Here is a 22,221-nt window from a genome sequence, read left to right on the forward strand (position 1 = left end):
CCAATGGCGAGGATGTGGTAGGGCGCCTAACTGTTCATTGGGGAAAAAAATGTTTTAAAAATAAAGAATAACTCTTTGTAGACTGTGAGAGGATCGCAGGAAATGTTTTTCTCGGAGCCTAACAACTTCTTGTTCGCTGTAGTAGCAGCCCACAGCAGGTCTGGGGAAGGATAGGGAAGGGGGAGTGGGCGAATGAGAATCCAAGGCTTCGGGAGAGCCTGTGAGCACGGAGTCCAGGAGGCTGGACCCGGACCGGGAGGCAGCTCCAGTAAGGGGAGGAGGAGGAGGAGGAGGAGGAGAAGGAAGGGCGCGTCCTGATCGGTATCCGGGGGCGGAGTCGGGGTTCCCGGAGTACTGGGGCGCAGGAGACTCAGAGGTCCGGGCCCTCCAGGGGCCGACGGTCCCGATGGGGGAAGGCGGAATCCCTCCAGCCTTCCAGCTGCTCCTGCGTGCCTGCGATCAGGGCGACACGGAGACTGCGAGGCGGCTGCTGGAGCCCGGGGCGGCGGCGGCGGCGGAGCCGGCGGAGAGGGGCGTCCCGGACGAGGACGGGGGCGCTGGGCAGGCGGCGGCGTTGCTGGGGCCGGTGCCCGTGGACTGCACAGACGAAGCCGGCAACACGGCGCTGCAGTTCGCGGCGGCCGGAGGCTACGAGCCGCTCGTGAGGTTCTTGCTGCGGAAGGGGGCCTCGGTCAACAGCCGCAACCACTACGGCTGGAGCCCGCTCATGCAGGCTGCAAGGTGAGCCTAGCCAGCGGCCAGGCTGGAGCTTCCCACATGCATGCCCAAGACCCCAGGATCCAGGCGCCCGGCCGTAAAAGCAAGACCCGACCAGTCGCTTTTCCCTTAACACCCACGGTCCCGCCGGGAACTCTCGGGGCAGACTGGTTCTGTGTTCCAGTAAAGGGGTGGGGTGGGGATGGGGGCTCAGTGTGATTGGTGTGCTAGGTGTTTAAAAGTCCTCAAGTGTGTGTGTGTGTTGGTCTGTGTCCATGTTTGTCTGTATCAGTGCCTATGTATCTGTCAGTCTGCATTTGTATGTGCGTGTAACTGTGTATCTGTCTGCTTATTTATATCTGTGTATCTGGGTGTATCTATCAGTGTGTCTGTCTGTCTTTCAAAAATAGAGACTATTTTTCTCCTGGGATCCTCTGAGAGCAAAGTCGGTGATGGAAGTGGACAATAATCAGAGTTATCATGGGCACCACCTATCTGGTGTCCAGGTGGGAGATTTTTTTTTTAACCCTTACCTTCAGTCTTAGAATTAATACTGTGTATTGGTTCCAAGGCAGAAGAGCTATAAGGGCTAGGCAGTGGTGGTCAAGTGACCCAGGGTCAGGCAGCTAGGAAGTGTCTGAGGTCAAATTTGAACCCAGGACCTCCCCTCTATGGTCCTGGCTCTCAGACCACTGGTGGGGAATTTTATTGGAAGAAATTTCATTTCTTTTCTCTCTCTTTGCTTGAGTGATGTGCAGTAGTATATTCATTCACACAGAAAATATAGAGCAAGAATGAAAGGAACAGGGACAGATATAGATTTAATGCTGGAAAAGCAACTTAAAAAAGTACTTACTCTAATCCTCTGATTTTATAGATGGGGAAGATGAGGTACAGAGATGCAGGGACATGCCAGTAGCAAGTAATGTCATTTAGGACAAGGGCAATTTTATTTTTCACTGTGTATCCCCAGCATGATGGCCCAGGAATCAGAGTACTATTCTGTACTCCCTCTGATGCTTATTTCTGGGGTAACTTTAGACAAGTCTCTTACCCTACTCCTGGGCCTCAGTTTTCTGAGATGAAAAAAGGACTAAATAGCCTCTAGTCCCTTCTGAGGATCCATAGGCTCTTTTTTTTTTTTAACCTTCATCTTCTTAGAATCACTAGTATGTATTGGTTCCAAGGCAAGAGATCAGGAAGGGCTAGGCAATGGGAGTTAAGTGACTTGCCCAGCATCACAAAGCTGGGATGTGTCTGAGGTCAGATTTGAACCCAGGACCTCCCATCTCTAGGCCTAGATTTCAATCTGCTGAAGCCCCCAGAAGCCTCCACCCATTAGCTCTTAAATGCTGGAGGCAGGACCCCAATTGAATTGAATTACCCAGGATTACTGAGTAGATGAGCAAAAGGTGAGGTATTTTGAATCCAAATCCAGAGTACTTTTTATTCTACAGCATTTAATTAGAAGCAGCTAAATCGTAGAGAGATGGACTTGTTCAAGGTTATGCCTAACCAATGGGCAGCTAGGTGGTAGAGTGCTGGGCCTGAAGTCAGGAAGACTCATCTTCCTATTTGCTTCAGTTTCCATATCTGAAAATGAGCTGGAGAAGGGAATGACAAACCACTCTAATCTCTTTGGCAAGTAAACCCCAAATGGGGTCTTGGAGAGTTGAATGAACTGAACAACAATGTCTAACAGAGTTCAGAATGACCCTGACCTCTAACTTCAAATCCAGTACTCTACATCCCATTATTTGGGGCCTATGAGGATGAGATAATTATCAGTGTGGTATAATGGAAGGAGTGCTAGATTTGGAGCCAGAGGACTGGAGTTCGAGTCTGGACTCTTCCCCTTGGTACCTGTTTGACCTTGAGTGAATCACTTCATTTCTCTGGGCCTCAGTTTTATTATCTGTAAAATAAAGAGGTTGGACTAGATCAATTACCTAAGGTCTTTTCCATCTGGATTCTCTGCTAAAGACCTCTCTGATGTGTCATTTGGGAGTCTAGGCTCCCTGGTACATTCCTGAAGGTGATGTCCCAGAGCAAATTTCAGTGATTGGAAAGTCCTGCCATCCAGGATGGACCAGGTGATAGACTCACATGCCTGTTATTTGAGGAGCAACTTAGCCGAATTTGGAGAGAGTTTCACCAGGTTTTCTTCAGTGTAAAGAATTTTTTGACCTTTAACAATTGTTTACCAAACTCTTAGAGGAGTTGTGATAATGATTTGGTAGAGGGAGTACCTATATTGCCGCCAAAATCATGAAGTGTTGAGATAAGGATAAGATTAATTAGAATAATATCATATTGGAATTTGGAGGGACCACAAAGGTTATCTGAACTTATTTTTTATATGAGGCAATTCAGGACCAGAGACCTAGTAAATTCACTTTCCTAGATTAGATGTGCTCCTCATTTATAAGCATTCACAACTTTAGTTGTTAAATAAGTTAAAAAACAAACAAACAAACAACTCTTACCTTCTGTCTTTGAATCAATCCTAAGAATTAGTTCCAAGGCAGAAAAGTAGTAAGGATTAGGAAATTGTTGTTAAGTAACTTGCCCAGGTTACACAGCAAGGAAGTGTCTGAGGCCACATTTGAACCCAGGATCTCCTGTCTTCAGTCCTGGCTCTCTATCCACTGAACTGCCCAGCTGTCCCCAAATAACTAAAAACAGATTCTCCAACAGCTATGTCCTTGCTTGCAGTAGTCTGCTTGCCATCTGAGTGGCACACTCCTGTAATCTTAGCATCCATGGAGACTGAGCCTGGTGGATCTCTCGAGCTTGGGAGTTTCACACTTACAGTGGTCTAAGCTACGAGTGTTCACCTCAGGCTAAGAAATGGGAACCACCAGGTTGCCTAAGGAGAGGGAAATCTCTCTGTGCCAGAAACTGATCAGATCAGAGCTTACATGTAAGTTAGTCATAGGATGGGTCCAGTGAGTAGCCCCTCCACTTTCAGCCTGGGAGAAATAAAAGACTTAAAAAAAATCTGCTTGGGAACTGACATACAGCTTAGTATTAGCAGAACTTGAATTTAGTACAGAAATTCTCCAATGTCCTTTAGAGTAGGTTTTCTCCACTTAGGTTGACTAAAAGGAGAATGCCAAAGTTTGAAAAATGGGCTAAATAGTACATTTTCTGGTAGAATCTTCCATTCCCCTTGTCATATGTCTCACATCAAAGCAGTTTTCAGGCTATATTAGATTGGGCAGCCAGACTTCTAGTTTTAATAGTAGTTTGGAAAAGTATACCATTATACTCTTTTATTTTTTTTAAAACCCTTACCTTTCATTTTATACTTAATTCTTTGTATTGGTTCTAAGGAAGAAAATCTGGAAGGGCTAGGCAATTGGGGCTTAAGTGACTTGCCTAGAGTCACACAACCAGGAAGTATCTGAGACCAGATTTGAACCCAGGATCTCCTGTCCTTAGGCCTGGTATTATACTTATCATTGACAGAGGTGATGTTCCTATCTCCTTGTGCTGTATATAGTTTGGCACATTTTTAGGTACTTCTTAAGACTCTTGGTTATACCAGATACTTGTGCTTAAGGAGAACCAACTTATTTCTCTTAGTGGAAAAGGTGTCAGAAGTATACTAACCTGTGCTTCAACTAGATAATGAATTAGAATCCATTCATTTATTCAACAGATTTTTTTCCCCAGTATCTTCTTTGTGCAAGGTAATGTATGTTAGATGTTGCTCTCACAAAGCTTACAATCAGGTAGCAGTAATGAGACATCTGTGAATAACTGTGAGACAAATTAAAATATAAGTTTAAAGAAAGTACCAGATGCTTGGAAATCAAATGATAAAGAGATCTTCCCTGTTGGGGAAATCAGGGAAAACTTCATGGATCAGATGGCATTTGATTTGGGTCTTGAAGGATAGGTAGGCTGTGTGACAGGAAGAGAGGAGGAAAGCTTCAAGCAATGAGAGCAACATGAACAAAGGTTTAGAAGTGGGGATGTATAGAGGTGTGCCAAATTTCTTTAATATTTCAAAGCCTATTCTAATACAGGCTCAATCCTTTCTTTAATAGGCATGGTTCATCACTCTTATACTAGCTTCTTCCAACTTATCTACCCCATTCTCCCTGACTCTGGAGTTAAGAGGGGAAAGAGTCTTTGAATGAACTACATAATGGGTTCTTGTTCTTATATACAGAAAATAATGGTGCAATTAAAATACGCAATTGGCCAAGAATCTCAAATTATTGTACATTATAGATCAAATGCTGGGGCAGCACCTAAATCTTTTCAGAAATGTGGGCAATCTACCTAAAGTATACAGCAACAGCCAAGAATAATATAATATAATATAATATAATATAATATAATATAATATAATATAATATAATATAATATAATAGTTCTACTAAATGTAAGGGTCCATGTGGGACCCATATTCAGTGTCAGCGGTCAAGAATCTGTTATTTCGGGCAGCTGGGTAGCTCAGTGGAGTGAGAGTCAGGCCTAGAGACAGGAGGTCCTAGGTTCAAACCCGGCCTCAGCCACTTCCCAGCTGTGTGACCCTGGGCAAGTCACTTGACCCCCATTGCCCACCCTTACCAATCTCTCACCTATGAGACAATACACCGAAGTACAAGGGTTTTAAAAAAAAAAAAAAAGAATCTGTTATTTCATTGGTATCAAACCCTGCCAAAATAGATCACAGCCATCTCTATTTACTTGATGGCCTTACACATAGAAAGGAAGGTGAAAGTTTGGTAAGGGATATAACATAATGTAGAATATTATAGAAATGCTTAGAGAAGCAAGAGCTGGCCTCCAGGAAGACAGGTTCAAGTCTTCTTCTAAGACAAACTATGACCCTGAGTTGGAAATTTTTTAACTTCTCAGTATCTAGGTCAGAGATGTCCAATATAGACATGATATGTGACTCTTGCAGGTACAGCCTGATCAGATTAAAACTAAATCAATATGGGGCAACTAGGTTGCTCAGTGGATAGAGAGCCAGGTCTGGAGATGGAAGGTCTTCGGTTTAGATATAGCTTAGTATGATCCTGGGCAAGTCACTTAACTCCAGTTGTCCAGCCCTTACTACTCTTCTTCCTGTCATATCTAGGATGGAAGATAAGAATTTAAACAAATAAACTAAATCAGCATGTGGCCTGGAGAGATTCTTATGTATAAATTGTTGTTCAGCTGTTCACTCCCATATGAGCTCTATGTGAAGTCCATGGGGTTTTCTTAGCAAAGATACTAGAGTCGTTTACCATTTCCTTCTCCAGTATGTCTTCATTTTAATGAGGAACTGAAGCAAATAGGGGTTATATGATTTGCCCAGTGCCATGGAGCTAGGCAGTGTATGAGTGGGATTTGAACCTAGATCTTCCTAACTCCAGTTCTGCTGCTTTGCCCATTGTACTCCCTAACTGCCCCATGTATAGATTAGTGGCTCCTGTTTCTACTCAAGTTTGACACTATTGCTCTTGGCAACTCTGAAAGGTTAGAAGTGGCTACCTGTATTGATAGAAGGACTTTCTTCATCTGAGGACTCCCTATACAATTGAATTCCTAGGCCTAGCCAGTATCCCTCTGAAAGGAAGTATGAGAAAGATTGTTGAAAGCCCTTAGCATTGAAGACAAAAAAAATTGGGAGCTTTTGGTCTAGAACAAATTTCTTGCTGTCCAAATAGAAGAGCCATTCACAGGTCCATCGAAGCCAGGCCATTTTCTTCATTTAGTATCTTTCCTATACAAAGGACAAAGTGATTGGTCTCTTTTTCCTCTTCAAGTATGGTGGACAACCAACCAACCAATCAAAGGTAGCCTATTAAGGATATCTTGGTTTTTTTTCCCCCTGACATTTGTTCAGCTCTTAGTGGGCACAGCCATTGCCATGGTTTTTGTGGACAAGAATGTAGGTAAACATGGCCACATGAAGACTGAGGTAAATAAATTTACTCAACCTTTAGTGTTGGTGTTATTAGCACAGGAAGGAAACATGCTGGTACAAAGGGAAATACTAACCACTAGCCTAGGGTTAGCCATTTGCAAATGGGAAGTCCTGGGGCAGTGATTTTCAGTAATTACATAAAAGAAGTTAGCAGTCTTACTGCCACTGGAGGTTGTTAGGGAAACCCCATTATTTTACTGAGACAGAATGATTTGTAGCATCATTGGGCTGCTGATCAGGAATAAGACTCTGGGGCCAAGTCTAAGAAGGACCAACTTGTACTTTTGCATTCATAATGTTGCTTGCGTCCCCTCTCTCTTTATTGCCTTTTGTGTGAGCTATGTAGCAGCTGCCTGTGGATTCTGTTTCTTGGATCTGAACCATCAGAAATAAATAGTGTCTATGTGTATCCTAGGAAAATGAGGGTCTCTAGGGAGTTCCCACCAGTATTGACTATCTGTGTCTTGGGAAAATAGACCAGGTTCTAAATCAGTTATGATTTCTATGGACATTCTCCATGGCATTAACAGATCCGAGGCCTAGTCTGTTTGTATCTTCTAGAGACTGTTTTTGGAATATTTCTTTCTCTCACAGGTAGAGTACAGCTTGGGGAAGGTATAATAGCCTACCTCAGTTGTTACCTCTGTATATTGTGTCCTTAAAAGTCGTTCGTCTTGATTTTTATTTTTTTACTCGCCCTCTCAAATTTCATAATTGTAACTATTTATAGGCTACCTGCTCTTGTATATCTTGCTGTCACTTTAAGCTCAACAGCCCCGCAAATGAACCTACCTCTTTTCCTACCCATTTGTCCTCTTGAGCTCCAACACCACTACCTTTCCCCAAAATGACAGCTTTCTAACAGCTGGGTTTTTGTTGATGAACCACCTGTTAGGATGTTGATTTGAAGCGACCAAAGGGGATGTGGTCAGCATTCACTGACCAGCTGCTGAAAGGAAAAGCAGAGAAAGCATTGTATTCAGCAAACTTTTTTTTATGACAAACTTTCATTTGAACAACCCTAGCCCATTCTTGGCTCATTGTATTCTCTTGATTATTGACTAAATACTTAATTTTCTATCATTTGGACTACCCCATCATTCAGTTGTTTTTTGTTTTTTTGTTTTTAATAGACTAGACATTTCTAACATCTCTGTTCTAGCATTCCTTTTGGCTTGATAGGTTTTAGATTATAGTGTTATAGAAAGAGCGATGAGGTTGGAAATCAAGGTACCAGAGTTTAAATTTGCCATTTATTTCCTTGTGTGACCTTGAGTAAATGACTCTATGGGCTTTAGTTTCCTTATCTGTATCTTTGAGGGCAGAGAATATCTTTTGCCTCTTTTTGTATTCTCAGCTCTTAGTACAGTGCCTAGCACATAGTAGATATTAAAATTGTGACTGTTTGAAATGGTTGGACTGGTTGACTTCCAAGATCTCTTCCAGTTTTACAACCATAATCCTATGATCTAGTTAGATCCCCATATTTAATGACTGAGAAAATTAGGGGACCCAAAAGATGAGCTCATTTGCCTAATGTTTTACAACTAGTAATTGACAGATAGAGGATTTAAACCCAATTCCTCTGTCTCCAAAGCCAATAACATTCTCCTACTATACTAAACTGCCTTATTGTAGGACCAATTCTATCTTGCTTTGACTGCCATTTTTATCATTCCTCTCAGTTCTAGAATTCCATTTCCTGCCTTTATATTGTTAATAGCTATCTGCTGGGAACTTGCACCAACTCTTTCCAAATTGGAAGCAGTGGTTGCTTATCCATGCAGCTGGTACATGTCTGAGGCCACATTTAAACTCAAGAAGGTGGGTCTTCCTGATCTAGACCTGGCACTCTAACCATTATGCCACCTAGCTTCCCTACAATCTCCTACTTTTGCTAAAGTCTGGTTTGAAAGTTGGGGGTAGGTAGGACTGTATCACTACAATCTACTAAAGGCTTCCTTGAAAGCAAAGGAATACAGTAGAAAGAACCAGAGGTTCTGAGTTCTGCCTTGACACTAATTTGGGCTAATTACTTAATGTCTCTGGCCCTCAGTTTCCTCATCTGTAAAAAAGAGGGACTTGGCTTAGATGGCTTCTAAGGACCCTTCCAGCTCTAGAGTGTTGATTCTCTGGTCCAACATTTAGACTAAAGGAGGTTAAAAACATCAAGAGTTAATGCAGCTAACAGGAGTCCTGGGGCAAGGTTCCATATTGATGGTGTTTGTTTTGGAGGGGCCCTAGGGTAGACTTGAGAGGAAGCACTAGTTAAAGGCTGACCGTCCTGAGCAAAGTCCTTCCACTCTCACTCCTTGGTATTTACCTGAGGCTCTTACCCCTGGCCAGGGGGCCTCACCTGGAAAGAGAGAAAATACCAACTCATGGTTAGACGGGGGAGGAGTTCTGGCAACAGCTTCAAGGAAACTACAAGAAAACAATAACAAATTGTTCTAAACCCGGTTTCCTTTGCTTTCCTTTTCTTCACAATAATTGATTTAGACCACTTGCTTCCAAGTGATTTGGGTAAATTCTTTCCTAACTGGATTTTTAAATTCTGGTGTCTCTGCTGATGTAAATAAAGCTCCTTAGGTCATGCCATGCCCCATTTGTTGAGAAGTATGTTCATTCCGTCTGTCTGTGATCTCCCTGGGGAAGTTGTCTAATCTAATGCCATGAGCATATTATTTGACTGAGACTTTGTATCATAGGACTAAAGTAGGGGTAGGCTGGGTCAGAATTCTGTTTCCAGTCCAGTGGTGAGCTCCTTTAGCAGATGCTAGCGGACGAGAATCAACCAGGATGGGGCAGGTACTGATGATGGGCTGCAGCAGCCTGCCTGGCTGGAGAAAATAGGCTTATTTTTGAGATCACAGATCATTTAAGGATTTGATTGCTAATATACTAACAAAGTGATAGAATCAAGAGGCTTGTGCCTGAAGGGATTTCAGAGGCAATCTAGTCCAACCTTCTCATTTTATAGCTGGGAATACTGAGGCCCTGGAAAGTTAAGTGATTTGTCCAAGGTCACAATGGTAGTAAGTCTTCTGTTACTTAAAAAAAAAAAATTTTAATTCTACATTCCTTTTTTTAAATTGCAATTTAGTTGCCTCACGTGCTATGCTTTAAGACAACTTAAGATGCTACCAAGTAGAGACTTTTTCCCTCTGGAAGCATACTTACACAATTGTTCTTTGGACCCCAAATTACCAATCTGCTAGAGTGTTTCTAGGTGATAGAAAGAAACATCTCTTTCTCTATCCTTCCCTACTTACCCTCATGTTTATATGTGTATGTGGGTGCACACGTGTGCGTGTATTTTTTGTTGTTGTTCAACTGTTTTCAGTCACATCTGACTGTTGGGGTTTTCTTGTTAGAGATACTGAAATGCTTTGTCATTTGTCGCTTTAGTTCATTTAACAGATGAGGAAACTGAGGCCAGTAGGGTTAAGTGACTTGCCCAGGGTCAAAAAGTTAATGTCTGAGTTTTTCCAGATGAGTCTTTTTGTCTCCAGGCTGGATACTCTTATCTACTGTGCCACTTAGCTGCATACTCTGTGTATATGTGTGTGCATATTTATGTACACATACATACACACATAAACCATACATGTGTTGTCATGTGTATGCATTTCTACACATGTCACATGTGTTTTATATGCATATACACATATGTTAAAATGTTTATATAAATAAATGCTTATACGGAGAGGCAGCCTTGCAGAGTGCATAGAATTGAGTCAGGAAGACCTAGTTTAAGCCCTTCCTCTGATATATACTGGTTGTGTGATCCTAGGTGAGTCACTTAAACCAGGGATTCACAACCATTTCTGTGCCATGAACTCTTTTAGGCTGTCTGCTGAAGGTTAGGATCTCCTTCTCAGAACTGTACTTTCAGATGCATAGAAGCAAATAGTCTTTTTGGTATAATAATATATTTGTAATAAAATATAATCAATTACATTGAAGTACATTTGTCAAAAACAAGTTCTGATAATCCAAGTTAAGAACTCTTGCCTTAGGTAAAGTGAAAAATCCTTTCTTTAATCCAAGTGAGAAATGTAATAGCTTCAACAACAAGATTTTATTTAACAGATAATTAAAGAGAAGAGAAGTAAGAAAACAAACAGAAGTACAAACCTTGCTGGGGTTAAATTCATAGAGACCCAGAGATAATCTTTTCACTTAACCCTCTTTCACTGTTATAAGAGAACAAAATCCTCCCTCAGAAGGAGTGTAATATCCCAGGCATGCTCAAGCAAAGCCAATCCAAGGAGATCATGAAGAGTGAACACAAGTTAATAATTACATGAACAGCTCCAGAAGCATTTCTGGCATTTCAGCAACAAAACCAGGAGTAAGGGGTTGTGCAGTCCTGTCACTGATGACCCATTAGATCTTTTCAAGGAGTTTCCAGTTTAATATTCAAATTCAACATAAAAAAGGGATGGGGTTTGGGACACATGGAAAAAACACTGGATTTTGAATTGGAGGGCCTCAAATCAAATCTTCACTCTGCCTTGGAGGCACCTAGGTGGTGAAGTGGACAGAGTAGGAGACCCAAGTTCAATCCTAGCCTTAGATACTTGCTAGCAGTGTGACTTTGGGCAAGTCATTTAACCCTCTGTTTACCACCATTTCCTTACCTGTAAAATGGGTATGATCAAAGCACCTACCTCTCAGAGTTGTTTTGAGAATCAAACAAGATAATATTTGTAAAGTGCTTAGCCTGACATATAGCTGATCCATCCATCCATCCATCCTTCCTCCCTCCCTCCCTCCCTTCCTTCCCTCTTTTTTCCTTCCTCCCTCCCTCTCTTCCTTCCTTCTTTTTTCTTCTGCCCCTCCCTCCTTCCCTTCTTCCGTCCCTCCCTCCTCTCTCCTTCCCTCCTTCCCTCTTCTAGCCATCCCTTCCTTCTTCTTTCCCTTTCTTCCTTCCTTCCTTCCTGACTTCCTTTCTTCTTTTTTCTTTCTATTTATTTGTGGAGTCTTGGGCATCACCTAGTCTTTTATTTCTCACCTGTAAGATGAGATCCCTTCTTAAAAGTCTACAATTATGATTCTGGCTTTTCATAGGCAACTCTTTGGGATAAAATAGCACAATTATTTAGTGCTTAAAGGTTTCCAAAGTTCTTTCTTTACAGTGCTACTGAGGTCGTAATAGCCCAAGTGTTGCTATTCCTATTTCATAGATGAGGAAACTGAGGTTTAGAAGTTAAGTGATCAGAACTGGGTCAGACAGCTTGTTAAGTGTCATGAAATCCACTCTTGAGAGCAGCATTTGTTGGTTGTCTTTTTTTTTTTTCTTCACTGCTCCAAACATCTTCTACAAGAAAGTTCTCAGGCTCAGTGCCTCAGTTCTCAATTTAATTGCACCAGATGTTTAGCTAGCAGGTGGTGTAAACACTTAGGTTTGAGTGAAAATTGGCAAGTAGAAAAACATCCTGCAATGCAAAGGAGTCTTGTAATTGGGCCCATTGACTTGGGTAAAAGAGGCCTGGTAGAGGCACTTTTATGATGCAAAGCAAATTCTAAAACCAGAAGGTAAACTATATTATAAATCTAGAGCTTGGAAGGGCCCTCGTAGATCATCTAGTTTTCCCCCATCTTCCAGCCTGTCTCCATTTTATAGTGAAGATACTAAGTCTCAGAGAAGTGAACTGATTTGTTCAATATTGCATAAGAACTTCTAGCATCTTGGTGCAGTGATAAGACTAGTTTTAAGAGTCAGGAGACTTTGATTTGAATACTAGTTTCACTATTTACTACCTCTATGAACCTGAGGCAAGTTATTCCCCTCCTCCTCAGTTTCCTCATTTGTAAAATAAAGGGGTTGTACTAGATGTCCCTTCCAACTCTAAATCTCTGATCTCGAGGATTAAAGACAGGAATTTGACCCCAGGTCCTAGGACTCCCAATCCAGGTTTCTTTCCTTTATGCTGTCCAAAGAGTAAGGCAGTCTTGTCAGTCAGAAACGAGATGGACTGATGCGGACTTAAGAGTTATGATAGTGAATTAGGTGGGGACAGAAACAAAAGTGAGAATAAATTTAGGACCAGGTCAGTCAGGGATAGGATTGGAGCATATAGTTAGAAGACAGGAGTTGTTGAGCAATAGGAGTCTGGCCTCTTACCCTGGGGAGATGGAGAAGATGCTCCACCTTCCCTTTTTGTCTAATGGGATTTTGATGGGCTAGTAATAGTCCCATCGACCCCTACACCTTCGAATCATTAAAAACAAACAAACAAACAAACCTGTGTTTATACTCCTATCCTCATGAAGTTTTCTCCCAATTTAATAAACCAGGTGACATAAGCTCTGCCATTCCTGGGCTGTTTAATCGTATGGCAATATGACTCCCTATTAATTCCAGGATCATATATAAACTCAATTGAATTCTTAAAGTCTTTTATAACCTGGCTCCAACCTACATTTAAAGCCTGACTACACATTGCTTCCCTTCATAAACTTTTATGGTCTAGCCAAGTCGACCATTTTCCTGTTTCTCATACATGACACTCCATCTCTTCTCTCTGCTTCTTCAATGCTTGCCTTCCTTCTCCTTCTTAGTATCCCTAATTTCCTTCAAGTCTCAACTAAAGGGCTTCCTTCTAGTTAAGTGAAGCCTTTTTCTGATGTCTCCAATTGCTAGAGCCACCTTCCCCTATTACATTCTATCCATTTAAATCCATATAAGTATCTCCTCCTCATCTCTGGGTGTAGGGGACAAAAAAGAAGATGGTATTGGGAGAAGATGGTATCCATCCCAGGGATGCAGCATCCCAATCTCTGAGGTCTCAGCAGATCTATTCATTGTGGTTATTTATTTATTTATTTATTCATTTATTTATTTATTTATTTTAAGCCCTTGTACTTCGGTGTATTGTCTCATAGGTGGAAGATTGGTAAGGGTGGGCAATGGGGGTCAAGTGACTTGCCCAGGGTCACACAGCTGGGAAGTGGCTGAGGCCGGGTTTGAACCCAGGACCTCCCATCTCTAGGCCTGACTCTCACTCCACTGAGCTACCCAGCTGCCCCTCTGTGGTTATTATTTTTAAATGTGGACATTATTTAAAAAAAAACAGATTGGAATTTTTCTGGCATTCCCACAACTTATTCTTTTAGATCCAGGCTTTACTTAATCTCCATAGATAAAATGATTAGCTCTTTTAGGGCCTAGATGGTTTCATTTTTGCTTTTCTATTCCCATCGCCTGGCACATGTTAGTGCTTAATAAATGCTTGTGGACTGACTCGACTACTTGAGGTACATCTCCTCAACATCTGTATGTTTTCATTTAGATGGAAATATCTGAACTCAGCCGTAGAACCAGAGAATATTAGAGATATCTAGTCTATAGCCATAGAACAAATGATAATGTATCTAAATACTTTGCAAACCTTTTGACCCTTTATAACTGCTAGCTAATATTATTATTATAAATTATATATTATTTTACTGTTAATATTTAACTGGGGAGGTCATGGTCTAATAGAGATGATAATAGAATAGTGTAAATAACTACTATATAACATAATAAATGGGTGGGAATGATATAAACAAAGTAATGGGGAAGCCAAAAGAAATTTCTGGCTGGCAAAGGATCTGGAATGCTTTATGAGGTGGCAAATCCTATCTGGGCCTTAAAAGGATGGAAAAGATTTCAAGAAGCAGAGATTATGTGGTGGAAAGATTTTCCATTTATGGGGAAAGCATATGAGATGGCAAAGACCACAATTAGTTTGGAGAATAGGAAGAAGTTTGGTTTGGCAGGAAAATAGTATAGGTGAATAGGAACAATGTGAGATATTCCTAGAAAGGTAAATAGGTGTTGAATTGTTTCATAAGGCATTGAATGCCAAGGTAAGGAGCTTGGAATTTTACTTGGTATGCAATGGGGAGCTTTGAAGTAGCCATCTGAGTGGACATGATCAGAGCTATGAATTAGAATCTGGTGAAATCAGCACTAATATTTTCTAATCTCAAAAATACTATATTTATAGTCATAGCTACAAAAAAAATTCTTTCCATTTAACAAATCACAGCATATACATTTTTTAGTTCCTAGGATTTTTTTTTCTTTTTTCAATCATATAGCTGACTGGTGATGTGTCAACTTCTGGATCAAATATAAACTCCTGTGTTTGGCTCTTAAAGCCAATATGGAGGTTGGAAGACCAGTTGTTACTGTAGTCTAGGTGAGGGATAATAATTGCCTCAAGTAGGGTATTACAAATTAGAAGCCGAAAGGGAAAGAAAGGATTTAAGAGAAAAATGAAGGGTTGGGGGGGGGGGGGAAGATTAATGTTTTTCTAGCCATAAAACAAGGACTTATATTGGACTTTTGAGTTATTGCAGGGGACCATCTTGTTAAATGACAATATAAACCACAAACATACCTCATGTAGGCTGACTAGATATGATGTCTCCTATGTGTCTAGACATAACCATATTTATATCCATCCACACCTTATTCAAAACATGACTTAAATAGCTGATTGATGTAGCTATATGCATATGTGTGTGTCTATCTATCTATCATCTATCTATCTATCTATCTATCTATCTATCTATCTATCTATCTATCTATCTATCTATCTATCTATCTATCTATCTATCTTGCTTTTTATTAGTTTGATTCTTCAGATTGATCTGTTTCCAGAGCAATCGTTAACTATAGCCTGGCAGCTAACTGATGGAAGAATGCCATCTACTGACCAAAAAGGGGTAGTTGTGGTTTTTACTGTTGCCGTACCCATATGGACTGGAAAACACTTTTCATGTTGCTGTTCCAATTAGAACACAATTTTTCAAGAATACATTATAGCCCAAAGTGGAATCTGCATGTACTAGGGTGGACATCTAGCCCATCTTTCTCTTTGATACATGAATTCTTCTAGATGAGATAATAATAGTAATGATGCTATTGGATATTTAGTGTTTTATGGTTGTACCCTTGATACATGGTAGTCCATTGCACTTCACAACAGCCTTGTGCAACAGCACCAATCGTAACATTGAGAGATGAGGAGGCTGAGAGCTGGATTGTCCAGGGCTTGACTCTGCCTGTGGTCACACAGCTACTCAGTATTTATTAATGGATAAGATTTGAATCCAGGTGTTTCTAGCTCCGAGTCCGGTATTCCAGCCACTTCTCTACACTCCCTCTAGTTCAGCTTGCTGCACCTAAACAAGGATCCCCTCTCTGATATTCTGGACTAGTTGTTATTTAGGCTTTTAAAAAGATCCTCTTGTTAGGGAGCACCCACTGCCTCTTAAGGCTGACTGTTCCATGTTTATATAACTCAGCTTGCTAGGAAGCTTTTCCTTACATCAAACCTAAATGTCCTTTGAAAATATAGTTTTCCTTACATAAAGTCTAGGTATTTATTGGAACTTGGGGTTCAGAATATAGGACTTGGAATCAGAAGGATCTAAAATTTGAATCATGCCTCAGACACTTGCCCTGGGCAAGTAACTTAATCTCTCTCAACTTGAATTTCCTTATCTATAAAATAAGGATAGCCCCTACTTGTTGTTTGGGCAGTTAGGTGATATAGTGAAGAGTGCTGGGTCTGGAGTTAGGAAGACTCATCTTCCTGAGTTCAAATCTGGCCTCAGACACTTATTAGATGTGTGATCTTGGACAAGTCACTTAGCCTTGTTAGCCTCAGTTTACTCATCTATAAAACAAGCTGGAGAAAGAAATGGCAAGCCATTGTGTTATCTTTGCCAAGAAAACCCCAAAAGCAGTCACAAAGAATCAGACATAACTGAAAATGCCTGAAGATTGTATAACAGGTTATAGAAGGTAAGTAGGTGGTACCATAAAGTGCTGGACCTAGAGCCAAGAAGACTGACTTCAAATTTAGCTTCAGATACTTAGTAGCTGTGTGACCCTTGACAAGTCACTCATGCTCACATTCCTCATATGTAAAACTACTCTAGTATCTTTGCTAAGAAAACCCCAAGCCTCTATGAAGAAGCAGAACATGACTTAACAACAACCCAGGATTGTTATAAGGATCATTTGAGTTAATATATGTAAAATGCTCTACAACCTTAAAAGTATTACTATATAAATTCTAGATATTATTTTTTATTATACCTTTATTTCTTTAGCCCTCAGTGTTCTCATCTGTTAAAAGTCTTGGACTAGATGTTGTAGTTCCCTTCCAGCTCAAAATTCTATAATCTCCAAGTACTCTACCTATTTTATTTCTCTTATCCTGCCGAGGTAAGACTTTATTAGATAATATCTTGAGTAGAAGAAAATTCTGATTAAGAGCAGCAGAGCCATACTGGAATAGCAGGTAGCAAAACTTTATTGCTATTCACAAAGGGAAAAAGATGCCACAAAGGAACAATCTCAGTGTGTGGTCCCCAATGCCCTTGCCTTCATGGGCATCCTCCAGAGGTAGGAGCTTACAGACAATACTGTGGTGTGTTTCCAGAAGAGCAGTGGCTTTCACACTCTGGTCAGAGACTCAGAGCCTTTCAGGGCTCAAAGTTTTATAATATTTTTAAATAAAGAGGCATCATAGCTGTCTTCAACAGGGGAAAAGAAGCAGTATAACTGGTGAAATGGAGTATTCTCTAAACTACCTGCTAAAGGGTAAGAAATGAGGGGCAGGGATATAGGAAACTTAACTCTTACCATGCCATTCAGCAAGAGACAAGGAGAGGGGGATAATATTAAGTCTCTGGGTTTATTAACTTTGCAGAACTGCATTTTGGGCCTGGGGCCATGCCAGTGAATTGAGTTTTCTTCTCAAGGACTAATGGACCATTTGGCAGGTCAGTATAAGATTCAGGAAAGGGCAGAGGAGGTCTGGGGAGAGCACCTGAATTTATATAATTATAACGTTTTAAGGGATGTTAGATAATATGTAACCCCTCAATTTTAAGGACAAGAAAACTGAGGCTTAAGTAACCCAATGGCTTGTTTCAGGTCACACAGCTAGTTTCTGGCAGTACTAGGACTGGTGTCCCATGTTTCCTAGACTCTCATTCAGTCTGGTATAGAGGACTCCAGGAGAAGAAAGTGTGAGTAGCCTGAGTAGAGGACCAAAGATGGACTTTATACATCACATTGTTTGCCTGAGGCTAGCCCAGACTGATAATATCAGGGCAACTTTAAGGTGGTTGGAAGGGAAGGGCCTTGTGTCTTTTGGGTAAAATTTTTTTAATGCCCTTTTTTGGGGTTGTGTTTGTGAATGCTCAGGGATCCAGCAGACACTGGGCTATGGAATCAAGCAGGAAGCCAGAGATAGTCATATCACTTTGGGCCAGAAGGGATAAAGGGAAACAAGTGGTCATAAAGTCCCACTAAGGTGGGCAGTTAAGGACTCATTTTAACTACAGATGGTACCCATTTCCAGATTGGTGGGAGGGGAGCCTCCCACTGTATTAGGGCCTTTTGCTATTGTACTCTGTCCTTTTGCTAAATGGAGTTTTGCACATCCGCCAACATTTCATGAATACTTGCTCTGTGATTCATTTTGGGTGGAGGGAGAGGGTTGGGGTGAGTCCTGGGCTCTTGGCTGCCTGGATTTGTAAGGGAGAAAGTGGTCAAGAACAAATGATTTTTGCAATCTGACCACCACTATGATCAAAGACAGTGAATCCTGGAGCATCTCCAACTTTAAACAATGAAAGTTCATAGGGGAATAGGGACAGGATCTAGGTGAGAGCCATGGATTAGGCATCAGTCTTCCCCAACCTACCATTTTCTACTTGGCATCTCTCTCCCCCCTCCACCCCTGCCAATCAATGGAAATTTACTCAATGCACAGAAAAACAGAGAGCCACCACTTGACTCACAGTCATTATAAGGGAGGGACACAAACCTATTATAAGACTTACTGAATTCAGTGGATATAAGCTCAGACACTGGCAATCTATTTCTTGGTGGAAGGAAAAGAGTTCATGGGTATCCACAGTAGCTTGGGGCCAGGGATGGGTTGAGGTCAGAAAGTGGGATGGTGGAATAAGCCCTGTGAGAAGTCCTGGGTGTGGTGGACGGAAGATTGGTTTCAGAGGCTAAAGAGAAATCCCAGTTCAGCTTCTTTTTACACCTCTAATAGCATTGACATTTCTATAATGCTTTGAAGATTTGCATGCATTTTTCTTATTTGAGCCTTACAATAAGCCTGGGAGATAGGTTTTATTAACCTCGTAGGTCTAAACAACCTGTTTCACAGAAGTTTAGTGGCTTGTTCAAGGTCATACAGCTATTTTCTAAAATGGACACTGGGCAAATCAACCTCCATCTGACTCAGTTTCCTTATCTGTAAAATGAGGATGATGATAGCATATACTTCCCAGGATTACTGTGAGGGGAAAAAATTGTGATATTTATAAAATATTTCACAAACCTTAAAACACTAAAAGTAAATGTTTTCCTCCTCATTGTCATCATTATCGTTTCATATCTTTCACTTCTTCTGACTCTCAATCCACTGAGCTACCCAGCTACCCCTTGATTTTCTTCTCCAGGCTAAACATAGCTACGTCTTTCAGTCAATCTGCTCAGGTTATGTATTTAACACCTATCACCCAAGTCACCCTCTTCTGTATTCATTTTAATTTGTTAATATCCCTCTTAAATATGGCAGGCCCAGTGAAAACTGAGTCTCAGCCAGAGTAAGGACAGAAAGCCTCTTTCCGTGATCAATCCTTACGGTTGTATACTTCCCACCAGCTGAATGGAGGGAGAGATGCTAAATTTTCTTTGACTTTAGTGTGTTGCAACTGGGGATCTTTGTGCTTTTAGACATATGGAAGGGCTGTGCAGACTAGAACTACATTGGTTTAATAAGGTTTGAATCTGTAAAGGGCAGGGACTATTTTCTGAGTTTTGGGGTGTGTTGGTTGGGTAACAGAGTAATATGTTTCAGGGTGGGAGCTTTGAGTTTTCTGATCTAGCTGCTGATTATGGGCTTTCACCAGGAGCCAGATTCCTTATGGAGAAGCTTAATTTTTCCCAAAACCTATAATCAATCTATTTTTTATAATTAAAAAATTGGACCCATAATTTCATTATTATGGAAAACTTTTACCCCCCCATGTAGATGAACAGCTTTTCTACAGCTATAGTCTCAGAGTTTCATAACTTTCATAAACTACGAAACTTACTTGCTCAAGGTCACTCTACCAGTAGTATCAGAAACTGAACTTAAACTCAGAATTCCTGGCTAAGACTGATTATTCATCTGCTGCACAATAGCATCTTTTAAAGAAAAATAATTATTTTTCCAGTTTCATATAGAAACAATTTTTGATGATTGTTTTCTAACATTTTGGGATTCAGATTTTTCTCCCTCCCTCCCTTTCTGTCCCCCAAACCCAGATAGTAAAAAGCCTGATAACAATTATATTAGTGCTATCATGCAATATATATTTTCATATTAATGCAATGGCATCTTTCATCCTCCTTAATCCAACTGGTCAAGTGCTGGATTAGGACCATTTGAAGTCTTTCTATCTGTTACCCAATCATTGACTTTGGGGAGCGGCAGTAAGGCAGAGCAGCCAGGTTGAGAAGTTTGTACTTAATCATTGAGTCAATGGGAAATCACTGAAACTTTTTGATTGGGAGAATGAATGACATGACCAGACCAGTTCTTTAGGAAGATTATTTTGATAGTTCCATGAATGATGGATTGGAGAGAAGCAAGGAGACTAATTAACTTATTAAAATAGTCAAGCTAAGAAGTAATGCAGCCTGGGACTAGAATTGTGGCTGTGTGACATGGAAAAAGATGTCATGGAGATAAAATTGATGGAATTTGGCTATATATTGGCTGTGGAAATAGATCCTGAGTTGGAACAGAACAGTGATGTGATGAAAGTAGAGACTTTTGGAAAGTTAATCTGTTTGCAGGCATATAAGGTGTATATGTGAGGGTGGAAAAATGAGAGCAGGATCAGGTAGTTAAACATTACAGTTGAAGCATGACTCTATAAGAGCCTGACCAAGGGCAATGATAGTGGGAATGAAGAACACTGGATTTCCAATATGCAACATAAAAATCCACAGGATTTGGTAGCTGAGTAGATGGATGGAGGGACAAGGAAAGGAGAAAGGGTTAAAGATAACTCAAAGGTTTTGAGTCTTAGTGCCAAGGAGAATGACGGTACCCATGATAGAAATCAGAAAATGAGGAGTGGGAAGAAGGTTAAATATCATTCCTGTTTGAATTGAAATTAGATATTTCTTTGAAAAAAAGACAAATGTTAAAACACTGAATGGATTTCATTACTGTTCAAAAATCCAGACTAACTTCAGACTGCTTGTGGTCTCACCAGTGGCCAATCCTGAGAAAGATTTCGGTACTTTTTCTCATTCTAGTCAAAACATTAATAAACTCCAAACAGTATTTCAACCACAAAACTCAGTTGTTGTTTAGTAACTTTTCAGGCATGTCTGACTCTGTGACCCCATTTGAGGTTTTCTAGAGTGGTTTGCCATTTCCTGCTCTACTTCCTTTTATAGATGAAGAAACTGAGGTGGACAAAGCTAAGTGATTTGCCCAGGGTCATCCAGCTAGTAAGATTTCAGCTTTTCCTGACTCTAGGCCCAGTACTCTATTGACTGTGCTACCTACCTGCCTATAAAGCACAGTACTCATATTATAATTTTGGTTATTTTAAGATATATTCTTTAAGTATGAGAGGCAAGAAAATATTTGGTTTTCTGACAATTTCAGTTATCTTTTCTTTGTGGCCAGTTTTAACTTTATATTATCTTTTGTCAGTGCTTTTTTCTTTCTCCATAATTCCAAGTTTCTGCCTAATGCAGTCCCTTCCATCCCTTTTATTTGTTTTCCCAGATAAACTTCTCTTTTTTCCATGAAACTTTCCTAAATTAATCTTCCTGACTTATGCCTCATTTATTACAGCTTCCTCTACCTTTTAGTTCTCTCATTAATTTTGCAACCGCCTTTAAATTATTGTATGTATCTGCTTCACCTGTGTTTGTCCCATGTCCCCTTTCTCATCGTAAGTTCATTCAGGAAGCAATCACATTCATCTACCCCTCATTTATGGCCAATACCTACTAGTACTCTGCATTCCATGTTAAACTTAATTTACATATATTAATGGTGGAGAATGTTGGAATGAAAAGAACAGTGAAGTCCAGGAAGGGTGAATCTGGAAAAATTTATTGGAGAAAGTAGAAATTTGACTGGGAAAATAATGAAAAAGGATGGAAGGAATTGTGTGTGTTCAAACATACATTCACACACATGTATACATACAGATATTGATATATGCTATTCTTATCACACAGAATGTGTCAGAGGTGAGACTTGAAGTTGGATCTAATTGACTTTGAGGTCAGAGTTCTATCTATTTATAATACACAGCCTTTCATATATAATGTGGCACAGTACATTGAGAGTTAGTTCCAGTCAAGAAAACCTGGGCTCAAGTTCCACCTCTGACACATAATATGTGTCCCTGCCTATGTTGGGGGCAGGTCACTTAAGGCCCCAACACCCCAAGCAATTCTCTCTCTCTCTCTCTCTCTCTCTCTCTCTCTCTCTCTCTCTCTCTCTCTCTCTCTC

The 22,221-nt window shown here is 40.6% G+C and overlaps 1 protein-coding gene across 1 annotated transcript in view; it reads left to right on the top strand.

Annotated features, from left to right (window-relative positions):
- Positions 1-406: 406 nt before the first annotated feature.
- Positions 407-22,221, top strand: part of ANKS6 (ankyrin repeat and sterile alpha motif domain containing 6) — a 73,611-nt gene continuing 51,796 nt past the window's right edge. The window contains exon 1 of the mRNA XM_044657228.1: positions 407-741. Coding sequence (XP_044513163.1) covers positions 407-741 — 335 coding nt within the window. The remainder of the gene's footprint in view (positions 742-22,221) is intronic.

The sequence above is a fragment of the Gracilinanus agilis genome, chromosome 1 (assembly GCF_016433145.1).
Source record: "Gracilinanus agilis isolate LMUSP501 chromosome 1, AgileGrace, whole genome shotgun sequence".
Taxonomy (NCBI): domain Eukaryota; kingdom Metazoa; phylum Chordata; class Mammalia; order Didelphimorphia; family Didelphidae; genus Gracilinanus; species Gracilinanus agilis.